The 19,870-nt window shown below is 32.4% G+C and overlaps 2 protein-coding genes across 5 annotated transcripts; one reads left to right on the top strand and one right to left on the bottom strand.

The window, feature by feature from the left end:
* On the top strand, positions 1-5,113 carry LOC120345570 (uncharacterized). 3 transcript variants are annotated; one of them, XM_039415061.2, is made up of 8 exons: positions 1-288; positions 676-762; positions 936-1,031; positions 1,201-1,284; positions 1,747-1,809; positions 2,124-2,303; positions 2,579-2,805; positions 3,466-5,112. In XM_039415061.2, the coding sequence occupies exons 1-8, from the start codon at positions 9-11 to the stop codon at positions 3,655-3,657; spliced, it is 1,209 nt and encodes a 402-aa protein (XP_039270995.2). In that variant the 5' UTR covers positions 1-8; the 3' UTR covers positions 3,658-5,112. The 3 variants fall into 3 exon arrangements, with proteins under 3 accessions (XP_039270995.2, XP_077971467.1, XP_077971466.1); XM_078115341.1 differs by lacking the exon at positions 936-1,031 and having other exon boundaries at positions 3,466-5,113; XM_078115340.1 differs by lacking the exon at positions 1,201-1,284 and having other exon boundaries at positions 3,466-5,113.
* Positions 5,114-6,441: 1,328 nt separating this feature from the next.
* On the bottom strand, positions 6,442-12,041 carry LOC120346098 (uncharacterized). 2 transcript variants are annotated; one of them, XM_078115426.1, is made up of 8 exons: positions 11,815-12,041; positions 11,465-11,490; positions 10,998-11,082; positions 10,609-10,797; positions 10,199-10,259; positions 9,799-9,908; positions 8,307-8,530; positions 6,442-6,768 (listed from the first exon to the last, which is right to left on the bottom strand). In XM_078115426.1, the coding sequence occupies exons 3-8, from the start codon at positions 11,023-11,025 to the stop codon at positions 6,583-6,585; spliced, it is 798 nt and encodes a 265-aa protein (XP_077971552.1). In that variant the 5' UTR covers positions 11,026-11,082; positions 11,465-11,490; positions 11,815-12,041; the 3' UTR covers positions 6,442-6,582. The 2 variants fall into 2 exon arrangements, with proteins under 2 accessions (XP_077971552.1, XP_077971553.1); XM_078115427.1 differs by lacking the exon at positions 6,442-6,768 and adding an exon at positions 7,247-8,011.
* Between the last annotated feature and the right edge of the window lie 7,829 nt (positions 12,042-19,870).

Here is a 19,870-nt window from a genome sequence, read left to right as displayed (position 1 = left end):
GTACTTGAATGCACGAAAACTTCGAAATGAACATCTCGGTCGTTTTTATCCTAATCTACGTCATCACTTTATCTTGGTGTCAAGATGAAACAGTGTTTCACTGCTCACCTAAACCCGGGTGTCAAATCGCCCAGTGTGATTCGGTTGCTGTAGGATGGGACAGACCAGGTTTCAACATTGATAAACATCTGCGTGACAAGGAATATCCAATTACATGCAAATCTAGGAATACGGCACAATCTCAGAATACTGTCAACCTGCTTTCGTTAGTAACCAGAAATGTTTTAGGCAAGCATCAATTTTATTGTTTCCATTCCAGCTGTCATAAGACAATTTTGATATACCGGTATATGAATTCTAAAAACGCCGAATTTTTGACAATCTGTGTTTATTTAAACATATCTAAAATATTCAAGTCTACATGTGGTATTTTTGCTACTTTTCATCTCGTAGACAAGAACCTTGTGTAAAATAATTCATTCCTAAATTAAAAATTTAGAAAGCATTTGGATTCATGTAATTCAAATAAATAATTGTAGCGGAATAATTGCTCAATGTTTGAATTGGGCGTTATAATATTATCCGACTCAAACCATAGATACCATGCGCAATCTATTGAAGTCATAGAATCAATTTAAATTTTAAAGTGAAAATTTGCTTTATATGTTATTTCAGATATCGGAAATATCAAATCAGATTTGGGAGAACTAGAGAAGAACTTCGATGATAAAATAAAAAACTTGGATGCTTTTGGAATGAAGGGTGAGAATTGGAAATTCTTGATATTTAAAGTTCCGTGGAGTAATAAGAAAAATTACCTCACAAATATTCTATGTATACATTTTATTTAAAATAGATTTGTATTTTGCTCTGAAAAAAAAACCTAAAATCTTGCAGAAGGTATTATATTAAAAAAAAAAAAATCATTTTACCAGAAAGCGGTGGAAATTTTGAAAAACAATCTGCAGAAATTAGCAGTCTGCAGAGGAAAGTTGAAAAGCAGTCTGAAGAAATAATGGTTTTGAAGGAAGGTTGGTTATATATTCGTCTTCATATGACGACGAGAGTAAATTAACCAAGACATTTATTGTACTAGAATAACTACAATGTCAAACGTTTATTCTTCTGCGTTTAAAACAAATGATAAAATTCAATTAGGGAAAATTTATTCTGAGCGTCTGAATGTTATTTTTTCATCAGATTTGGTTAATGTTCAAAAAACGAATAACAATTTGGTAGAAGAGTTGAATGAACTAAAGGAAACAAACGATGAGATGAAGGAAGGTGAAGTAAATTCTGATCCAGCTGTTTTAGCAAATAAATTTGATGCATTTGTTGCACCCGGGTAACTTCTATCGCTAACGCGTTTGTTGAACGAAGGCAATATTCAACTTTAATAAACTACGGACAAACAAGGTCCTGAGTCATCTGATCATTTTAAAACTTCTGAATCAGAATTTTGAACCAAGTCCCACCGCTGTAGCAAATCACGTTGTAATGCTACGTGGTGACCCAATATCAGGGTGGAATTTTGATTAAAAAAAGGTCTAAAGGTACTGTGAATAAATAAAAAAAAGTTTTCTATGAAAGAAGCAAATTAATGGAGTTTGAAATCAATTCTTCCATTACTTTAAAAAAAAAATTTACCTAATAAAAAACCCACCAAAAACCTATCACGCCATATACACTTCTTGTAAAAACTTAAACAACTTCATTTAATATTTTATTCTTGTCATTTTTATTCAGATTTAGCTAAAGTTCAGGACGTAAATATTAAGTTGATTGAAGACAACGAAAAAATGAAAACAGGTAAAATCTATCGGATATTATTCTCATTTCTTTTGTAGTTTTTTGAAATATATTTTGTTTGAAGCATTTTATAGAGCATGGAAAACTTTTCTATTCCGGGAATGGATTTTTTTTTCAACAGTTCATTCATGCAATATTTAATGGTAAAGTGAGTGAACAACAAGGAAATCAGAAAAAATTGTATCGTAAAAATTGTATTTCTAACACTACACATAAAAAAATAGAAGTAAAGATTTAAATGCATGGCTATGATTTGTTGATTTATTAAGTGGTAGGTAGGATTGATGATGTTTAACATTAATATTGACATTTAGCGATAGCCTTGATTGAAAAAAATCTCGTTGTAATGGTGAAGCCTCAGGTACAAAATAGATCCAAACAGATAACGAGACCAACACCAATAATTCGAACAACGTTAAATCCAAAAACAACTACTCGAACATGGAAACAAACACCAAAGACCCAAACAACAATAAAACCGACGCCTTCTCCAGGTAAAATATCATGTATCCAATTCTTCACACATTTTAGTAGTTGATGGATCTAAGAATGTTAGCAACTCGTGAAGCTTACATGATATTTTTCTGCATATTTGAAACTATAAAAACATAGGAATTTGGAATTGTATGTCCAAACGCTACGCATTAATTTGAGAATATTGACTTGCTACCTTGAATTAAGGTACCTTCTTGTTTAAAGAAACGATTTATCTAGGATTATTATTACTTGATTTGATTTTAAATTGAAACGCGCTATTGTTACCGTTCAGAAAACTGCAAAATGAAGATAAGAAATATCTGTTATTTTGCTGTGGTAAACAAACGAGCAAATGTCGACTACAACAAAGCTGATGAGATTTGTAAAAAACGTAACGCAGATGTTGGTTCCATTCGAAGTAAAAAAATGTATAATGTAATTGTGAATTATCTCAGAGGGAATATTCCAAAGGGAGAGCCGTCAATTGGTATTTGGACTAGAATGGACTTCAATCCAATGGTTAGTATCTTTTATTTATTCTTATTACACTCATGTGGGAAATTTTCACCAGGCTGGTAAGTGTAAAATCAGACACGGCCATTTAGTACACTCAACAATATATTTTGAGTAACAGCAAGAAAAAACCCCACACTACCGATGTAGCTCAAAGGTTAAAAATGCAAGTCTCTTTTTGTAACAAGTTTCAAAAGTGGTAGGCAATAATAAAAGAATTGTTGGGACCTCTTGAAGTATGCGCACCAAGATGACGCACAACCTGAAATCAGGTTATGCGACATCTTGGTGCGCATACAGGAGCACCGAATGTTGTTATATTTTTTAAGTGGTATGTATTACTGCTAGACGACATTATTCAAATTTGGGTTATTCTGGAGGCAAATTTGTCCAAAAACATCAGTTATGTGCAATTCACTGCGTCATATCTGTTTTCCTGATCGTATTAAATCAAACTGCCAAATCAAGTTTCGCGTAAATCTATTAAAGCAGAATTTTCTGTAGTGCTTTTATAGTGATTCATTCAGTAGATTATGACATTTCAAAAGCTTCTCTTCCGTTTTTAGTGAATTACTGTGATTTTGCTCTAAGCAATACCATTTTGCTAATAAAGCAGTTTTATTTTTCGTTACTGAATCGTGAAAAAATATTATGTCTCCTTCTTAGACTCGTAGCGTCACACCAGCGTATCCTTTCGTCAAATGGTTTCCAAGTTATCCATTCACTGGAATAGAACATAAACATCGTTCAAATGTTTTTCTTGTTGTCAATTCTGTGCCGAATGATCATTATCAGGGGATGGTGAATGCTTTGCCCAGCTGGGAACGCCACGGAGTTATTTGTCAGATTCTAATCTAATGAAACGTCGGCTTGGTTGAATTTTTTTTCTATGGATCTATCATCAGTAAAATATGAATCATTGATTATTGATTTGAAATTTACACAATAGGTTTTCCTCACAATGAAAAACCACAGCAATAATTAGAAATTTAGTTGCAATAAAATATATTTTGTTTAAATTAATTTGCGTTTGATTTTAAATTACGAAAACTTGCATTTCACATTATTCAAACTTACAAAGGTTTCTCAATTTTTTCGATTCTCAACTTCACAATTCAGCAAACATTTATTATAGTTAAAATTATTCTGATTAAAAAATATGTGATTGAGATTTTCATGGAGTTTATTTGCTAGTTGTTTCGTTTTGCTAATATAATTTTCCAAGTGATAAAATGTTTATTTTTTAAGTTGTTTTGGTTTGCTAATTTGTCGGTATGCGTACCAAGATGACGGACACATAGTATGTGTACACATAGTATGTGTACCAGAGTAGGCTCAGGCCATAATTTCATTCCAATTTTCTTTATTTAGTTCCATTACGATTTCGGGGACTAGCCAAGTAAAACCCGTACTATTTGTACTTAATATTATGGCCTAACACTAACCTGGTACACATACTACGTCCGGTGTCCGCCATCTTGGTACGCATACTTCAGGAGAGCCGATTTGTTTTTCTTACTGTTAAAGATATGGATTTAAGTCTGAAATACCAAATTTACCAACTTGACCCATCAACTTGGAATAAATTGAGAATCTGCTCAGCATCTTTTGTATTGAATATTATAGGCGTTGTAAAAAATAGATCGGGGTCTATCATAATTGTCACTTTGTATTTGAGAGTCTTCTGAATTTCAGATCATTCGCAATAGTTCTTGAATACGAATTTAGAAGACGCTCAACTACTACAACTTTGTGATTTATAAAATATCAGAGAAACCTGCGGCAGTAAAACTCGGTAATCCGAGCTGGTCACTCATGCAAGTGTGGCGAAAATAGAATTGGTTATTTTATTGTTTCTTTCTTCATATCGTCTTGGTGACTGGTGCAGCATTTTCAAAGTCAGAGACGTCGTTCATATCGATATATAATGTCCAATGAGTCAGGTATGGCTATTCCTGATCGACTCCGACCACCTCTGTAGACGTGACGCTGTTTAGCATGTCGTTATCCTTGTCGATTGACGCGGGTAGGATGCGTTTTAGTTGCTCTGTTTTATGTCTGTTTCAATGAGTGCATTTCTGATGGTGGATAAGTTCTCTACCGACGTCAACATACTGTAACTTTGTATATTTTGAGGGTTTACATACAGGATTTGCGAGCATTCTTATTCATTGAACCGCACCGCTGCACAAGCTCTATCCGACGTTTGAAGTGCTCAAAAGGAATTATGTTACTCTTCATATACTGTAGTTTTATCGGAATACAATATGATTTATAAAACATTAATGCAACGTAAGCATGGGCATAGACACTCTAACGGTCACCCATACAAGTACTAACGGAGCCAAGCGTCACTATTAAGTATTCATGCTCTACAAATGCGAGTGCGATTTTGGCGTAGCAATACCTAATGAAGCAATAGCTAATGAAGCAATGAGGATAAAACAATAATCTGATTTAAATTTTGTTTCTCTCTTGTGCAAGTTCCTACCGAGTGCGACGTTGTTTAGCTCCCGGAATCAAACTTGTAATTTTCAAATTATATCAAATAATAGTTTGTTCCGGGCGCATGTGTCATCCGCCAAACTGATAAAATAAATATTCTAAACTTGCTATGATACAAGAAGTTACTACACACGAGACAATCATCTGGTAGGACTTTATGCGTCTAGAGAATTATAGTAATATTTGCTTATAAGTGAAAAGCCATGCGGTGCGATGCAAGATCAATTCCCAATATTATCTATCTTATCAGGAATTAATCTTGTATCGCGTAGCAAATTGTATTGATCAGAAAATTAGAGATTGAATATTTTTATCTAAAACTAGAAATTATCTCTCGAACACACAATGGGAACGGGAAGCGCACCAGACCAATGAACCAGATCCTTTGAATTTTTTCTTTAGTAAACCCAAGTGCGATATCGTCTCAGCTAATCTTAGCTTGTCAAGCGTGTTCTCGGTAACCGTGATTCGGTGAAAACACTCTTTCTTGAAGCACAACATTGACTTGTTAACAGGTCAGATAGTCTTGCGTGGGCTATTCATCATATTTTCGGCCGCTTGACATTTTAAACAACTGGATCTACTGCGATGAAAATACTTGAAATAGCGAAACCAAAACCCGGGATTTTAAAATAATAGACCCGAATCGGATAGTAGAAATATCTGACGAGAAAAAAAAAATTTGCTTTTTCATTGCTTACTGGACCAACCAATTTTCAGTGGTAAAAAAGATTGTATTTGCGCTAAAATGCTATTACTTTTTTCAAAATGTTCTTTGGGCTGTAGTGGGATAAAACAATCTGACACATGAAGTTCATGAAACCTCAACCAAAACTCACCTAATCGAAACAGATTTAATTTAGATTAGAATAACATCATTCGTGTCATTATATATTGTTATGTCTGAAGATTTTAGACTCTGATCTAACAATAGCTTACAAATATACTTGCTATTTCGTGGAAAGAAATTTTGCTATTTTTATTTATTCATCCCTTTTTTATAATACTATTTTGTTCAAGCATACTTGTGCAACTGATACATACTGATCCGAAGTAGAGAAAAAATATGAATTTTCTGTATCAATTATATTTAACTGATTATTGATGCGACATTTATTCTCATTATATTGAAAACAACACAGAAATTGAATTTCATCAATTTTCGCTGTCATTAATCGAAATTGCAATCGTATACTTTTTATACTAGAGTTTAATGATTCGTATTTTACTGATGATTGATCCAGAGGAATAAAATACAAGGCAGACGTTTCATTAGATCTAGATCTCACAAATACCTCCATGATGCTTCCAGGTAGGAGGAGCTTTTATCATCCTGTGATGACGCTTATTTGGGTTGGTATGAACATCGAGGTAAACATTTATGAGGTCTTTAGAAGGAATTCCTGTGAATGAAATACCTGGAAGCCATTTAACAAAGGACTCTACAGTTGTAACATCATGAGTCTGAAAAAAATAGAATAAAAAATGATATTATTAAGCGAAATCGATTTTTTTTTTAAGAAAATAAAGATCATTGCTTCGCCGATCATGATTTATATTGAGAATTCATGTGAGAACGATTGCAAGCCTGTTTTTTTTAAGAAATCCCATATTAATATTGATCGGTAAATCATTTAATTCCAGCTGTTGGTTCGGCATTGATCCATCTTTTAATGAACATTAAGTTATCACCAGGTTCAAAATTGCGCATGCAATATAGACTAATTCGACCTCGGCGTATAAATGAGTATTCGTTGTCACTTTGTACACCCACAAGGGAATTTTTTAAACACGGGACAAGGCTGAATATTGTCATTCTGTTCCATATTCTGTTTCATTCGATTTAAATGTCACGTGTACATAATCGGACTTAAGATTGCGATTATGTGTCTACAAACCATAAATCGCACCGGGTTATAGGGCGCAAAGTTGAATTCCCTTATTCAAGCACGGGCGCTTCTTATTTCGGATCGTTACAATAATTTATATATTGGTATTTCCAGTTTTCAAGTATGATTCAAACGAGAATAACGTAAATTTTTGACTTTTTCTACGCACCGCAGGAACAAATCCGCAAAAGAAGAAAAGTTTTGCGACGACCTATCAATATTGAAATGACGCACTTGGGCGTCGCGACGCCCAGTTTGAGAACCATAGTGTTACGTAATCAATGCCATCTGTTATGTACTTGGACGCCTAAAACGTGAGTGTTATCTACCGGTGCTTAAAATTCAACAGCGTTCTGACAGAAGCGCTTCTCATTTGCTATTGTTCTCTACCACTGAAAAATCAGCTTTTACATCGGGCGGGTATATAAGCACCGGCCCTTATTTATTTTTATGTTCTGTTCACACGGGCGGCTATTTAAACGGGCCCTTAATCAAGATCGGGCGGTAAAACGAGCATATAAGGTATCCAAAAAATAAAATAAAAATATTTAAATTGCGTCTCATGGTTCGTAAAATACCATGATATGTTTTTTCACTTCGATAACTATTATTTTCAGTTTACTCCGATTACCATTAATTACATCACCACGGACTTACTCCGCTGATATAATTTTTCCTATTTTGCTACTGTATGTTTTATCTGTGTCCAAATGTAGTGTAACAAATCCTTCACCTTTGTTACCAAAACTAGCGAACTCACTGAGTGGCTTTACAACCCGGGGATGTTTCCGGAGGTGAAATTCGCTTAGCAAGCATATCTGTTTTGGAAAATAGGACATTTTCATATTGTCTCTCAATGTATAATGAATTAAAATTGACCATAATGATCATTAAAATTTCATCATCGACATAGTTTTATTTCTGAATTTCTGTCCGACCACGTCTGTCCATAATAGTGGTTGACTAAGTTGCAACGATCTTGTAGTAACAGAATATTTACAAGGTGGCTCATCACTATGCGACATTTACTTTACTAAGGGACGAAATGTATGAACTTCAGATCCTAATGTTTTTCTGAGCGTGTTTACATAAAACACGCCATCAGACACTAACCATTGGATCGATGTGAATTCCTGTCCATACTGATACCAAAATTCGTTCTCCAAGAGTATTCCTCAGGTAATTTACAACGACACTGTAAGATTTTTCATCTCGAAACAGACCAACATCTGCGTTGTCTCTTTTACAAATATCAATGGCTTCATTGTAGCTGACATTTTGCAGTATATTTACAACAGCAAAGTAGCAGATATTCCCAATCTTCAATTTGCAGATTTCTGTAATTGGACACTGTTAATTTTGAAAATAATATCGTATTACGCAATAAATTTCAATAAATATTTGTTTTATGCAAAAACTAATAGATACCTTCTAACAGGCGAAATAAAATAGCAGTTTTAACTTGTTTAGTTGGGTATGCTGTAGAGACTAACTTGTATTACCCATGTCTTTCCTATTTTAATGATTAGAAGAATTTCATAAAAACTCAACAATTGCAAACCGGCTGGATTCAATGCAAAACTATCTATTTTCACTTTAACCAATCACTCTCACACCAAGTATACTCTAGATCAGGGGTTCTCAAACTTTTTTTCTGTCAAGAACCCCCAGAGTCACGAATCAACGCGAACCCCCGGTAATCAGACACCGAACAAATTGTGATAAATTGGCTAACGATTTGTTGAAACAACAATTTATTGACCAGATGTAACTAAATTAAATCTTTGTGTTGATATTATTGATCCTTTCCTCCGCCTAACTAATGAATTCTCAAAATCTCTCACAATTTTTATTAAGCTTAATCACTTTCTCCAATGCTCGCAGCACGCTGTTTTTTGAGATTTCACAGTTTGCCTGCAAAGCCGTGAATTCCACATTGTTGCGTCACAATCACAACATCAGGGGAAATTTACGTTTCAATGGACCTATCCCCGAGCATCGACTTCCTTGTTTAGTGTTTACTTCATGAAATTGTCAAATCAGCAAGATGCAAAAAGTGACGTAACAATGCTCCCTTTTCGTATCCGCTCAGACACTTTTCTCACTCAGACAGATTTTCACGCGTGGCCATAAACATTACCTCGTTTTCGCGTTTTCGCACTCTATTCGTTAGTTTTCAGTTGTGTTTCGAAAATTTAAATATAAATCAGATAATTTATTGATCACTCTGTCTTCTTAGGAGTTTAATTGCAGTAATAAAAAATTAGTGTAGAAATAGCTGCGATAGACTGGGATAAAATTCTTTACCGGTACTTTTAAAAAACAGATTGTTGCATGCGATGAATCATAATGATGGTTTGAAACACATACCCCATTTTACAGGCGCCAACTCGCGAAACCACTCTTAAAATATGCCCCGAAAATGCATTTTCCTCTGGTAGTAATGAAGGATATAAAAAAACAGCAACACACAAAAACTCAACTTCCGACAAAGTACCCCAGGAAATCTTCTCGTGAACCCTTGAGGGTTCTCGAACCCCAGGTTGAGAACCCTTGCTCTAGATATTCAGAACCTACAAAACAAGGTAATTCAAGTAAAATTAACCTGGAAGAGAAGTTGGTTTTACTGTTGTTTGAATCGTTGTTGTTGGTTCGGTAATTTGACGCTGTGAATACTTCTCTTCAGCAAGTTTTCGTTCAATCCGAGATATCGCTAAATACAATATTAAAAAAGTTCTATTGCATCATCTATTGTTACTATTGAAAGAAATATTATGTTAACTTTTCTATTCCAATGATCATTTTCGCGTTTACGTTTTATTCAAAATAAGCTCTAAATATTATACTTTAGAACACGCACTTTACAGTGTAGAGGTCCAGGTCCAAGCTCAATATGTATTTTTAATTTTAATAGTTCCTCATTTGATAAATGTTCAATCTTTTCAACAAAAAACATATTCGTCCTCTGATAAATTATTCCGGTAAATTAATATAATATTTCATCTTTGTTCATCTTATTGTTGTCTTCCATCAACTTATTATTCATTTCTTGAACTTTAACCAAATCTGATAAAATAAAATCATTGGATTGAATATTGATTTAATCAATAAGTCAGTGAGACAAATCATTAAAATAACGAGTCCAATGATATTCAAATTCTGACTCTGATGAATGAACTTTTTAAGGTGACAAGGAAATGCTAACACGAATGTATCACTAGACAAGAGAGTTATCACATGATTGTTAGGACAGACACCGTGAATAGATAGATTATTGAAATTGAATGTCTCTGAAGAATGAAATATTCATGATTTACTTCTATCACAAAATTCTTAGATGATTATTTAACGCTTTCACTAATTCTTATTTTATGATATTTTTTCTATATAAATCAACTTTCCTTCAGACACCAACCTGTCTTCAATTCTTTGATAACGACAGATTGTCGAGCAGCTCTCTTCTCAAGTTGTTTCATTGCAACAGATCGAATTGCATAGTTGGTCATTAAATTAGTAATTTGTTTAGATTGCAGAATAACCTTGTCACGAAGATCGATGTATTCGGAAGATAGTTTCTTGTTCTTGACGCACGTCTCACAATTTTCTGCCAAAAACATTGGGTTTGTATTAATTTTTTACCAAAAGTTCTGTGTGGAACGAAAACAAAAATTACAATAACTATCAATAAGAAACAGATGATAATGACATTCAAATACCAATGTTATACTCAATTCACTGTTAGATTGGGATATTTCTGAACTGAAGCGTGTAAAAATAACAAAGAAGAAATTTGTTTTATCTAACCCGAATCTTTTTTCTCCAGATTTTTCATGTTTTTTGTCGATTTTTTCTTCCAATTCTTTCAATTCTGATCTGATAAGTCCAATATCTGAATAAAAATATAAGTTTCCTCATACAACCGCTCTATTGATTTGATTAAACAAGCTTCAGGCAATTCAAAATCGCAAATAAATTGAGGACAGAATTCTAAGACAGGAATTATTTATTGGTCCGGTTCAAAATTGAATGCTATCTCAAACTAGCTACTGACAGGAAGGCAAAGTTAAAATGAAGAAAATTGTCACAATTTTAGCAAACAGCAGAAATTGCATTTGCAATGAAAAAAAATTGCATAGGAAAATGCGCCAAATCGTGCAATAAAAGGCACATCTTTCATTAAGGGTTTTATGTATAGGGGTAAAATCTTCAATTTATGCTAAATAGTGAGAAAAGTTTTTCCAAGGTATTCATGATACTGAAAAAGTACTTGCCTAATATGTTCCTGGATACTATAGCACAGGGCTACTCAACTGGCTGTCCGCGGTCCGAATCCGGACCTTTCGGGTATTCGATTCGGACCGCGCATAATCCTTCATTTTGAATGATTAGCCCCACTTTTTAAGTTTTCTTTATAAAATCACTTTTATAGATTTAAAAATATATATGAAAAGAACTATAACGCCATAACGAACAATCTTGATTAGCTAATAATCATTAGTCGGTCGAGGAATTGCGTGTTTAAAGATGCCGAAATATAATTTTGGGAAGTCCGGACCAAAATATTTTTAAAGTTTTGTATGCGGACCTTCGGTAAAAATAGTTGAGTAGCCCTGCTATAGCAGACAGATTGTCCGTGCTCTTTGATTCGCATGTAATCGTAAACTTTCTGTCATGCAGATGTTCATCGATATTGAAGCCTGGTCTGTCTAATACTTCAGCAATCGGATCACATGGAGCAATCTTGCAACCGGGCTTGGTAAAGCAGTGAAACACTGTTTCATCTTGACATGAAGATGAAGCAATTAACGTTTAACATAAAAACAATTGATATTTCGTCTCGAAGTTTCAGTGTAATTATGAAGTAGTAACTGAATTAGATTCAACATATATTTGTTATATTTGAATTGCAATTGAACGAAAAAATAGATTACTTCTACTTGTAGTGCCATTTGTTTTCAGACTCGTTTTTATAGTCTGCAACATCAAGTTTATCTCTTGCTAATATAATTTATACTTTAATCTTACTTTGTTTCTCTAAGACCACCCGCTGCAATAGGACGTCTAACTGTCGCTAAATCTTTATTAATTTCGCCAGCTATGAGTTTTGTTATTTTTTTATAACACAAATAACTTGGTTGATGCAGTTTTACTTTTTTTTTTACCTAAAACTACTATCCTTCTAAGAAGAGCTCAGGCAAATGAGACGAGAAAATTTTTTAGTGGAATACGGAAGTTATACCGCGTGACTTCACAGATTCAACACACTGAAGTACTCTGAAGTCTAAATGATGTCGGGCCACGTAACTGCTTTTATACCATTGGTCATATTTTTTGGAAAGTTTTTGATCGTTTCAGCATATTGGCATTGTTACGCGAAAGATTTCTAAAAAATCAAAGATGCGGTATTTTTCTCTGGTGTGTTATTAAGCAAATACTCCGTAATTATGTTGAGATTACAAATGAACGGTTAATGAGCGTTTGTTTGAAATCGATTTGCATGAGCGAAAAACATTCAGATTATTTTAACCATAATTAATTCGGAGAAATAGACTTTATTGTAGATTAGGAAGTGGTAAATTTACGTTTTATTGATTTCATTTATGTTTTTTTTTTACATATATGAATGATAATGTCACACTGATGATGCTAGAAACATTTAGCCGAGAAATAATGAAGCTGCTGCAGTTCTTGTGGCGATATTAATTATATGGAATAAAAACTAATCAATCAGTAATTTATCAGCGTTTGTATGTTTATTAATATCTTACCAAATATTAAAGATACACAATAATCGGTAAAGTGAAGAATTAAAATTTTTTTTGTATATACTTTACTGAATATTTATAAATTGGTATTGGCGTGATCGAGATTTTTATCGTTTACATTTTATCTTGGATAGCGATCAATCAGTATGAAGCGATTATTTATGTTTCGATTGTTTTTCGTTCTAATGTGTGTTTGTTTTTCAATAACAATTTCAATCGGCGTGAGGGGAAGTTGTGTTGAACCTATTTAATTACCGTATTTGGGTTAAAAAATAATTAATTTGGCGTCGGATACATTCGGCAGAGATACTTACGGTCCTCGAACGAAAAGCCGGGCAATTAGCGCATGGGATGTAACCCGCCTATTATACTAAAATATCGCTGTGACTATGAAGAATTACATGTAAATTAATAAAATGCTTTATTGTCTTTTCTAATACACGAGTGAAAATTATGTTGTGATTTTCTATTGACGTATACAATCAAAATAGTTATCATTAAACCAACCAAACCAACGTGTGCGATGGATATTACTGTATTTTGATAAATTGCTATTAGAGTGTGCCATTTCCTTTAATGAGTGAGTTCACTGAATTTGTAAAATTTCATTTAACCTACTGTAATTATATTCAAATTACCGACCTTGAAATATAATATTTGCAATAAATTCAGCGAATCTCTTTACACATATTCTAACACAATAACAATAATTATCACAATAACACATCTAACAATAACTTCAATCATATCGCTACGGTTATATCATTTTATATCTTGCATTCACACAATTTAAAACATTACAATATTTTCTTAATCTGAAGAATTTTAATGAATTATAATCAATTTAATTTCTAGAAATAAAGGCATAATATACATTTTATGGAAAAAATATCAACTCAATTATTAATTTTCCTATTTTTAAAGATTGTTCTCTGACAACAAGTTAGATCTGGTAATATAATTTAAACAACTGATATAACAAATAGTAAATTAAAAGTGTTAAGAGTTTTGTCGCGTACTCATATTTAAAAACTGTTTTAATTTTCTAGTAATTTTTACTGACGGAAACAATATTCGATGACATAAGATTAGAAACAAGTCAGCAGAACGGGTTAGAAAAATGAAGTTTCGCTAAATACATTAATTTTTTACAATCACTTAACGCGAGTAAAATATCATCTACAATCTATTTTCTGTACAAAAATTGTAAAATTACTGGCTTTGAATGAATACTCTTTGACAAAAAACATCCCACCACAATATAATAAATAACAATCAAAACAATGATGAAAGTACATTTTAAAATAAAAAATTAATGTTTGAATAGTAAATTTTTCGACAATATACCGATGCGATTAAACCTATCAAACAAATAACTTTTAGGCTCATTTTTAATCAGTACTAATAAATCATAGAATAAATATACGTATAAAGACCACTAACATAACAAGTTTAATACTTTGATCTTCCTTCTTTAAAACTAAATGAAAAACATGCTAACATGATTGTAAACATCGTCACAACAACTTCACGAAATTATAAAATTATGTTTAAAACACACAATATCCTGCGAATCCTTCAATATACGCCACCATTAGATTACCATAAACGATGAAAAATCCTCAACTAAGCTTTGCCAAGTTGAAATATTACATGGTATATCCTCGGAGGGATAGTTGTTTATAGTTGAAGGACCTTGCGATTCGAATCTTGGATTGTTGATAAGAGATTCATATACTCAGTACTTACTTGGTAAATGAGTGATAATTGGCAAATTTATTAGAAGTTTGATAAAAAAAAAATGTTTTCACAGTCATGACAGTCAATTTCAAGTTGCGGAATTTTGGAAACATGCATAGCTTTTGTGTAAAGCACATTTTTAAAGATAACTATTCTAAGTGATTCAAGAGACTTGGAGCACCACAATACAAATATATTTCTGTAACGTTTCGTCTGACCACTGTCAGACTTCCTGAGATATACAAAGTTCGACTACTTCATGCATTGGTCCAACGAAACGTCGCAGAAATATATTTGTATTAGTGTGCAGCAAGACACTTGAATCACAAGATTTGTTATCTTACTCCTGCTATAGCATCCTTGTATTATATGCATACAGATCCATCGGCACAAAAGTATAGAATTAGTTAGTCCCGCAGAAATCAAATTAAAGGGAGATAACTTTTTATAACATTAGACGGATCCATTGCCGCTGGCTTCGCATAATATTGCACTGGAGTACAAAATGATTTCTTGGTTTCGAATTTGTCGAATTTTAATATCATATTGAAGTGTAATATTGCCTGTATTTATAGTCTGTTTTAGCTTCCAGATCAACTTATACCTTTACCTTTGATTTTTGTTTCAGAACTTGTCAACTAAAATTCAATTATTTCCAGTATTACTCACATGATAAAACTTTTGAGCAATTAATAAATCACTCTAAACGGTTTCTTTCTTTAGAACTTCGAAAATCTAGCGAACTATTCAACTGATTGTTCTTTTTTAACTGATATTGAATTTAACTGATTATCGTGCCATCTCTTTGGTTTTCGAATACGTGCTTGTGGTAAAGTCGTGAGGCAATTTCAGATTTTAATCGAAAGTTTAACAATTTAGTTTACAATTTCTACAATAATAAAACACCGGATTACAATTACTTACATGTATTTTGAAAGTAGACGTAACTTGTTCAATATTACAATATTTCATATACTGCAAAAAGTTGGCTGTAAAATATCCCAAACCTTTCGATATTTTTCCAATAAATCAAGTTTTGCGAAAACTAGATCCATCTTGCATAATTGATTACATCGTGCTAGGGTGTTTCCGACGATGTGATAATTTACCGTGGCGCAGCAATTTTAGAATGAAGATATCTCAACTAGGGATGGGCATTTCAAATCGAATAGTCATTCGTATCGGTTCAAAGCAAAATTTCGAATAGCCGCGATCTTGTTTTTTTTTTTTCCGCCTATGGTCGAGATGAATTTCTCAATTTTTTTTTTATTTCAACGCAATTCTGACATATTACTCTTTTCTGTAGTGAGGTAATGATAAAAACGTTTTTTTTTTCATTGTGTGTGAACGCTCTGCAATCTACCTGAGTGATTTATTCTATGTTTTCAGTAGTTTATGTGTCTGGAGGACCTGATACAATTAGAAAGTTACACTCAGTTTTATACCTCCCAAGTATTCGTGATTCGATTCGAAAAAATATTCGATTTGATTCTAAAATCATCAAATATTCGAAAATGCTCAGCCTAATCTCAATTAAAATCAACGTTACATTTGAAAAATTCCTTTTCCATGATTTCAGAGAAGGCGCAGCACTGGTAAATAAAGCATAGCGTAAAATCAATTATAAAAGTATTCGCTATTTTTCCTGCTTGTTCAGCGCTAATATGCGAAATATTTTTGTTATTGTTTTAATTTTACATACCCGTGGTTTATTTGTTATTGCCAACTTATATTTTTTGTAGTGTGATTAAGTGATGTTGCGTTAATTTCTTTTTCCAAACTGATTTAATCATAATAGGACTTTAGAATTTAACGCAATGAAGATTTGAGAAAATTTTAATTAAATAGGTCAAACCATGATAAAAATATGTTTTATGATCAACTAGTTGTCCCCACGAATTCGACATATAATTTAACTAATTATAGTTTATTAATAAAAGTTCACCGCATTTGTAGATATATAGAAGCAAACGCATAATTATGATGTAACGCAGTTTCGTATGTCAAGTAGATAATCGATATAGGATGACGTTCAATATGGGATAAACAACAACTTCGCAGAATTAATTTTCCTTTTTAGCAAAACTAATTTTTTTTAAACAAATCACAATGAATTTTACTATATTAGTGTGCTTATGATATAAAATTTGAAGCAATAGTAATTTATGTTTAAAACTAAACTTTTTATTTCATACAATTGATCTCCTCCTGGGATCCAAACCTACATATAGGACGTCAATAGTCAAGCGAAGTTCTTTGAACATATAACACGATTGATATACAAATGGGTGAATTATTCCAAACTTACACAAATTATAAAAACTACAAATCTTCTCTTTGCAATGTTCAAGCATTTGTACAACAATTTTATTTTTTGACTAAAACACTGGCCCTAACGTGCGAGAAGTACAATGAATTAACTTAAAAGACAAATATTTCAAGTTTGCTCCTAGCAAAGTTTGAATTTTATTGAGCAGTGATCAACCCACTAAACATATTTTATCATTTTCTATTTATTCATTGGTTGAAGCAATTTAGGATACGTTTTCAGCTTTCCGACCATTCAATTAATTTTTATCTTGTGTTATCATGAGATGAATTATTCTAATTCACTCGGTATAGTTAGATTAGCAAAACGAAACAATTTGACAAATTGAAGCCATGGAAATCTCAACTATTATTTGATTAAAATATGTCTTTAAAAGAAATAAATTAAAATAAAAATCATTTTTAAGTTTAAATAATGTGAGTTGCAAGTAAATTGAAATAAAAATCATTTTTAGGGTTTAAATATTGTGATTTGCAAGTTTAAAAAAATTACTCACTATATCTGGGATACTTGCTTCCATTAATCAAAATGCAAATTATAAAAATTTTAAATTAGGAATGAATGATTGAATATTTTATTGTTGATAGATCTAGAGATACAAAATACCACCAGGCAGTTTCATCAGACCAGAATCTCACAAAGAACTCTATTGGACTTCCAGGTAGGGTCAATATTTCTTATCTCTTGATAACGATACCTCGGATTGAGATCATTAAAAATGAATTATGCCGAATGCGTCTGGTTATGGAACAACAGAACTCGATTTATTGATATATTATGGAAAAGTTTTTTTCTGATTATACAGCAAACTTTGAGCAGCATATGTAATATTGTAATCTCGAACAGGCCACATCTACTTTCAAATCACATGTAAATAAGTGTAACTCTCATGTTGCTTTATAGAATAAATTGTAAATTTATATTATATTTCATCCGATAATTAAACGTCACACTTAAATCGCTAATCCTAAGATCTGAAACTGCGTCACGACTTAATTTAACCACAGGCATTTATTCGTAAACCGAAGAGATGGCACGATAATCAGTTAAATTCAATATCAGTCATATGAGAGCAATTAGTTGATTAGTTCGCTAGATTCTAAAAGTTCTGAGGAAAAAACCCGTTTAAAGTGATTTATAAAATATTGAAAATTGAGTAATCATGAAAGCAATTTAATTTCAGTTCATACCTTCTGAAATCAGAATCATAGAAGGCAAAGGTGTATGTTAATTAAGAAAGTAAAACAGACTATAAATACGGAGGTATTACACTATAATATGATATTAAAATTTGATCAATTCGGAACCAAAAACATTCTGTATTTCAGTGCAATAACAAGCTGACGGCAGTGGATCGGTGCAATGTTATCTCCCATTTAAAATCGCTCTTTTTTTAATTGAATTGATTTCCGCGAGACTCATTGCTTATCTCCCTTCTATCTGGTCAATCTGCATGCATATAATGTAAGGATGCTATAGCAAGAGTAAAATACCTGATCATGAACTAGTAGAACTATGTATGTCCGAGGAAGTCTGACGTTGGTCGGACGAATCGTTACTGAAATATATTTGTGTTAGTGTGTAGCAAGACTCTTAAATCACTTTGGATAGTTATCTTTCAAAAATGTTTTTCACACAAAAGCTATGCATCTTTCCAAAACTCCGTAACTCAAAATTACTTGTCTTGACTGTAAAAACAGTTTCAGCAAACTTTTTGCCAACAATTTCTCCCTTGCCAAGCATTAGCAAAGTATGTGAATCCCTCATCAACAATCCCAACTTTGGATCTCAATGTCCTTTGGCTATAAAATATTATAGATTTGACCGAACAAGTTTGTTGACAGTAATGACTGTATCATGATATTCTTTTCACAATTTAGAATTTCTTATTTTATCGTTTATATGAAACTTATTGTTGCCGTATATTGAAGGTTATTGTGTGTTTGACAAATTTTTTTTTATTGATTTGTGAAGTTGCTTGTAGCGATGTTTACAATCATGTAAGTATTTTTTTCATTTAATTACATAAGGAAGATCAAATTATTAACTCGTTATGTTCATGGTAATCATACGTTTAATTAAATATTCACTGATTTATTAGTACTCATTAAAAATGAGGCTAAGAGTTATTCGTTTGCCAGGTTTCGTCGCATTGGATAATGTTGAAAAATGTACTTTTCATTCAACATTAATTTATGTTTAATAATGTACTGTAATTCTCATCATTGTTTTGCTTATTATTATTATATTGTGGTGAAATGTGTTTTTGCCAAAAAGTATTCATCCAACGCCAGTAATTTTGTAATGTTCACACAGAAAAACGTTTGTGTATTCTCATCTTATTTTGTTATTATAGTCGGATTAGATTGTTGATGACATATACCAGATTTAGGTGAATGTAAGAAAGAATTATATACTCGTATATGTAGCAAAACTTCCTACTTGTTCCTGATATTATCTTATGAATTTTTTTTTCAGGTTTAGGCTGTTGATAGGCGTTAGATGCTCCCGGTCAGTTCTTTCCGGTTTTCTTATTGGCTTTTTCTGCTGCCTTGCTTTGTTTCACAGTCCCGCATTTTTTAGTAGTTTCTTTGATGACTCCAACAGCAAAAGTCTGTCGAATGTTGCATAAGTATATGAACTTAAATTTGAATTCAAATATATCAGGTACGGTTATTTGTTTTACCAGACCTGACTTGTTGTCAGAGAAAAATCTTTAAAAATAAGAAAAGTAATAGGCTAGTTTTTTTTTCATAAAATGTATCAGATTAAGCATATATTATAAGGTTTGAAATTGCGTTTAATACAAAACCTAAAATGATAAAAATTTCGGCGATGGTTTA

Source organism: Styela clava, chromosome 8 (genome assembly GCF_964204865.1).
Source record: "Styela clava chromosome 8, kaStyClav1.hap1.2, whole genome shotgun sequence".
Classification (NCBI taxonomy): domain Eukaryota; kingdom Metazoa; phylum Chordata; class Ascidiacea; order Stolidobranchia; family Styelidae; genus Styela; species Styela clava.
The sequence above is the reverse complement of the archived record's forward strand: the minus strand, read 5'-3'. Positions and strand labels throughout refer to the sequence as shown.

What these genes read in the sequence shown, in the direction of transcription:
- LOC120346098 (XM_078115426.1), bottom strand. Translation starts at nt 11,025, where the DNA reads ATGAAAAATCTGGAGAAAAAAGATTCGG. An exon ending in GACAACAATAAGATGAACAA is followed by an intron (nt 9,909 to 10,198) that starts AGATGAAATATT and finishes AATATTGTATTT; the next exon opens with AGCGATATCTCGGATTGAAC. An exon ending in AAAACCAACTTCTCTTCCAG is followed by an intron (nt 8,531 to 9,798) that starts GTTAATTTTACT and finishes GTCCAATTACAG; the next exon opens with AAATCTGCAAATTGAAGATT.
- LOC120345570 (XM_039415061.2), top strand. Translation starts at nt 9, where the DNA reads ATGCACGAAAACTTCGAAATGAACATCTCGGTCGTTTTTATCCTAATC. An exon ending in AGTAACCAGAAATGTTTTAG is followed by an intron (nt 289 to 675) that starts GCAAGCATCAAT and finishes ATGTTATTTCAG; the next exon opens with ATATCGGAAATATCAAATCA. An exon ending in AATAATGGTTTTGAAGGAAG is followed by an intron (nt 1,032 to 1,200) that starts GTTGGTTATATA and finishes TTTTTTCATCAG; the next exon opens with ATTTGGTTAATGTTCAAAAA.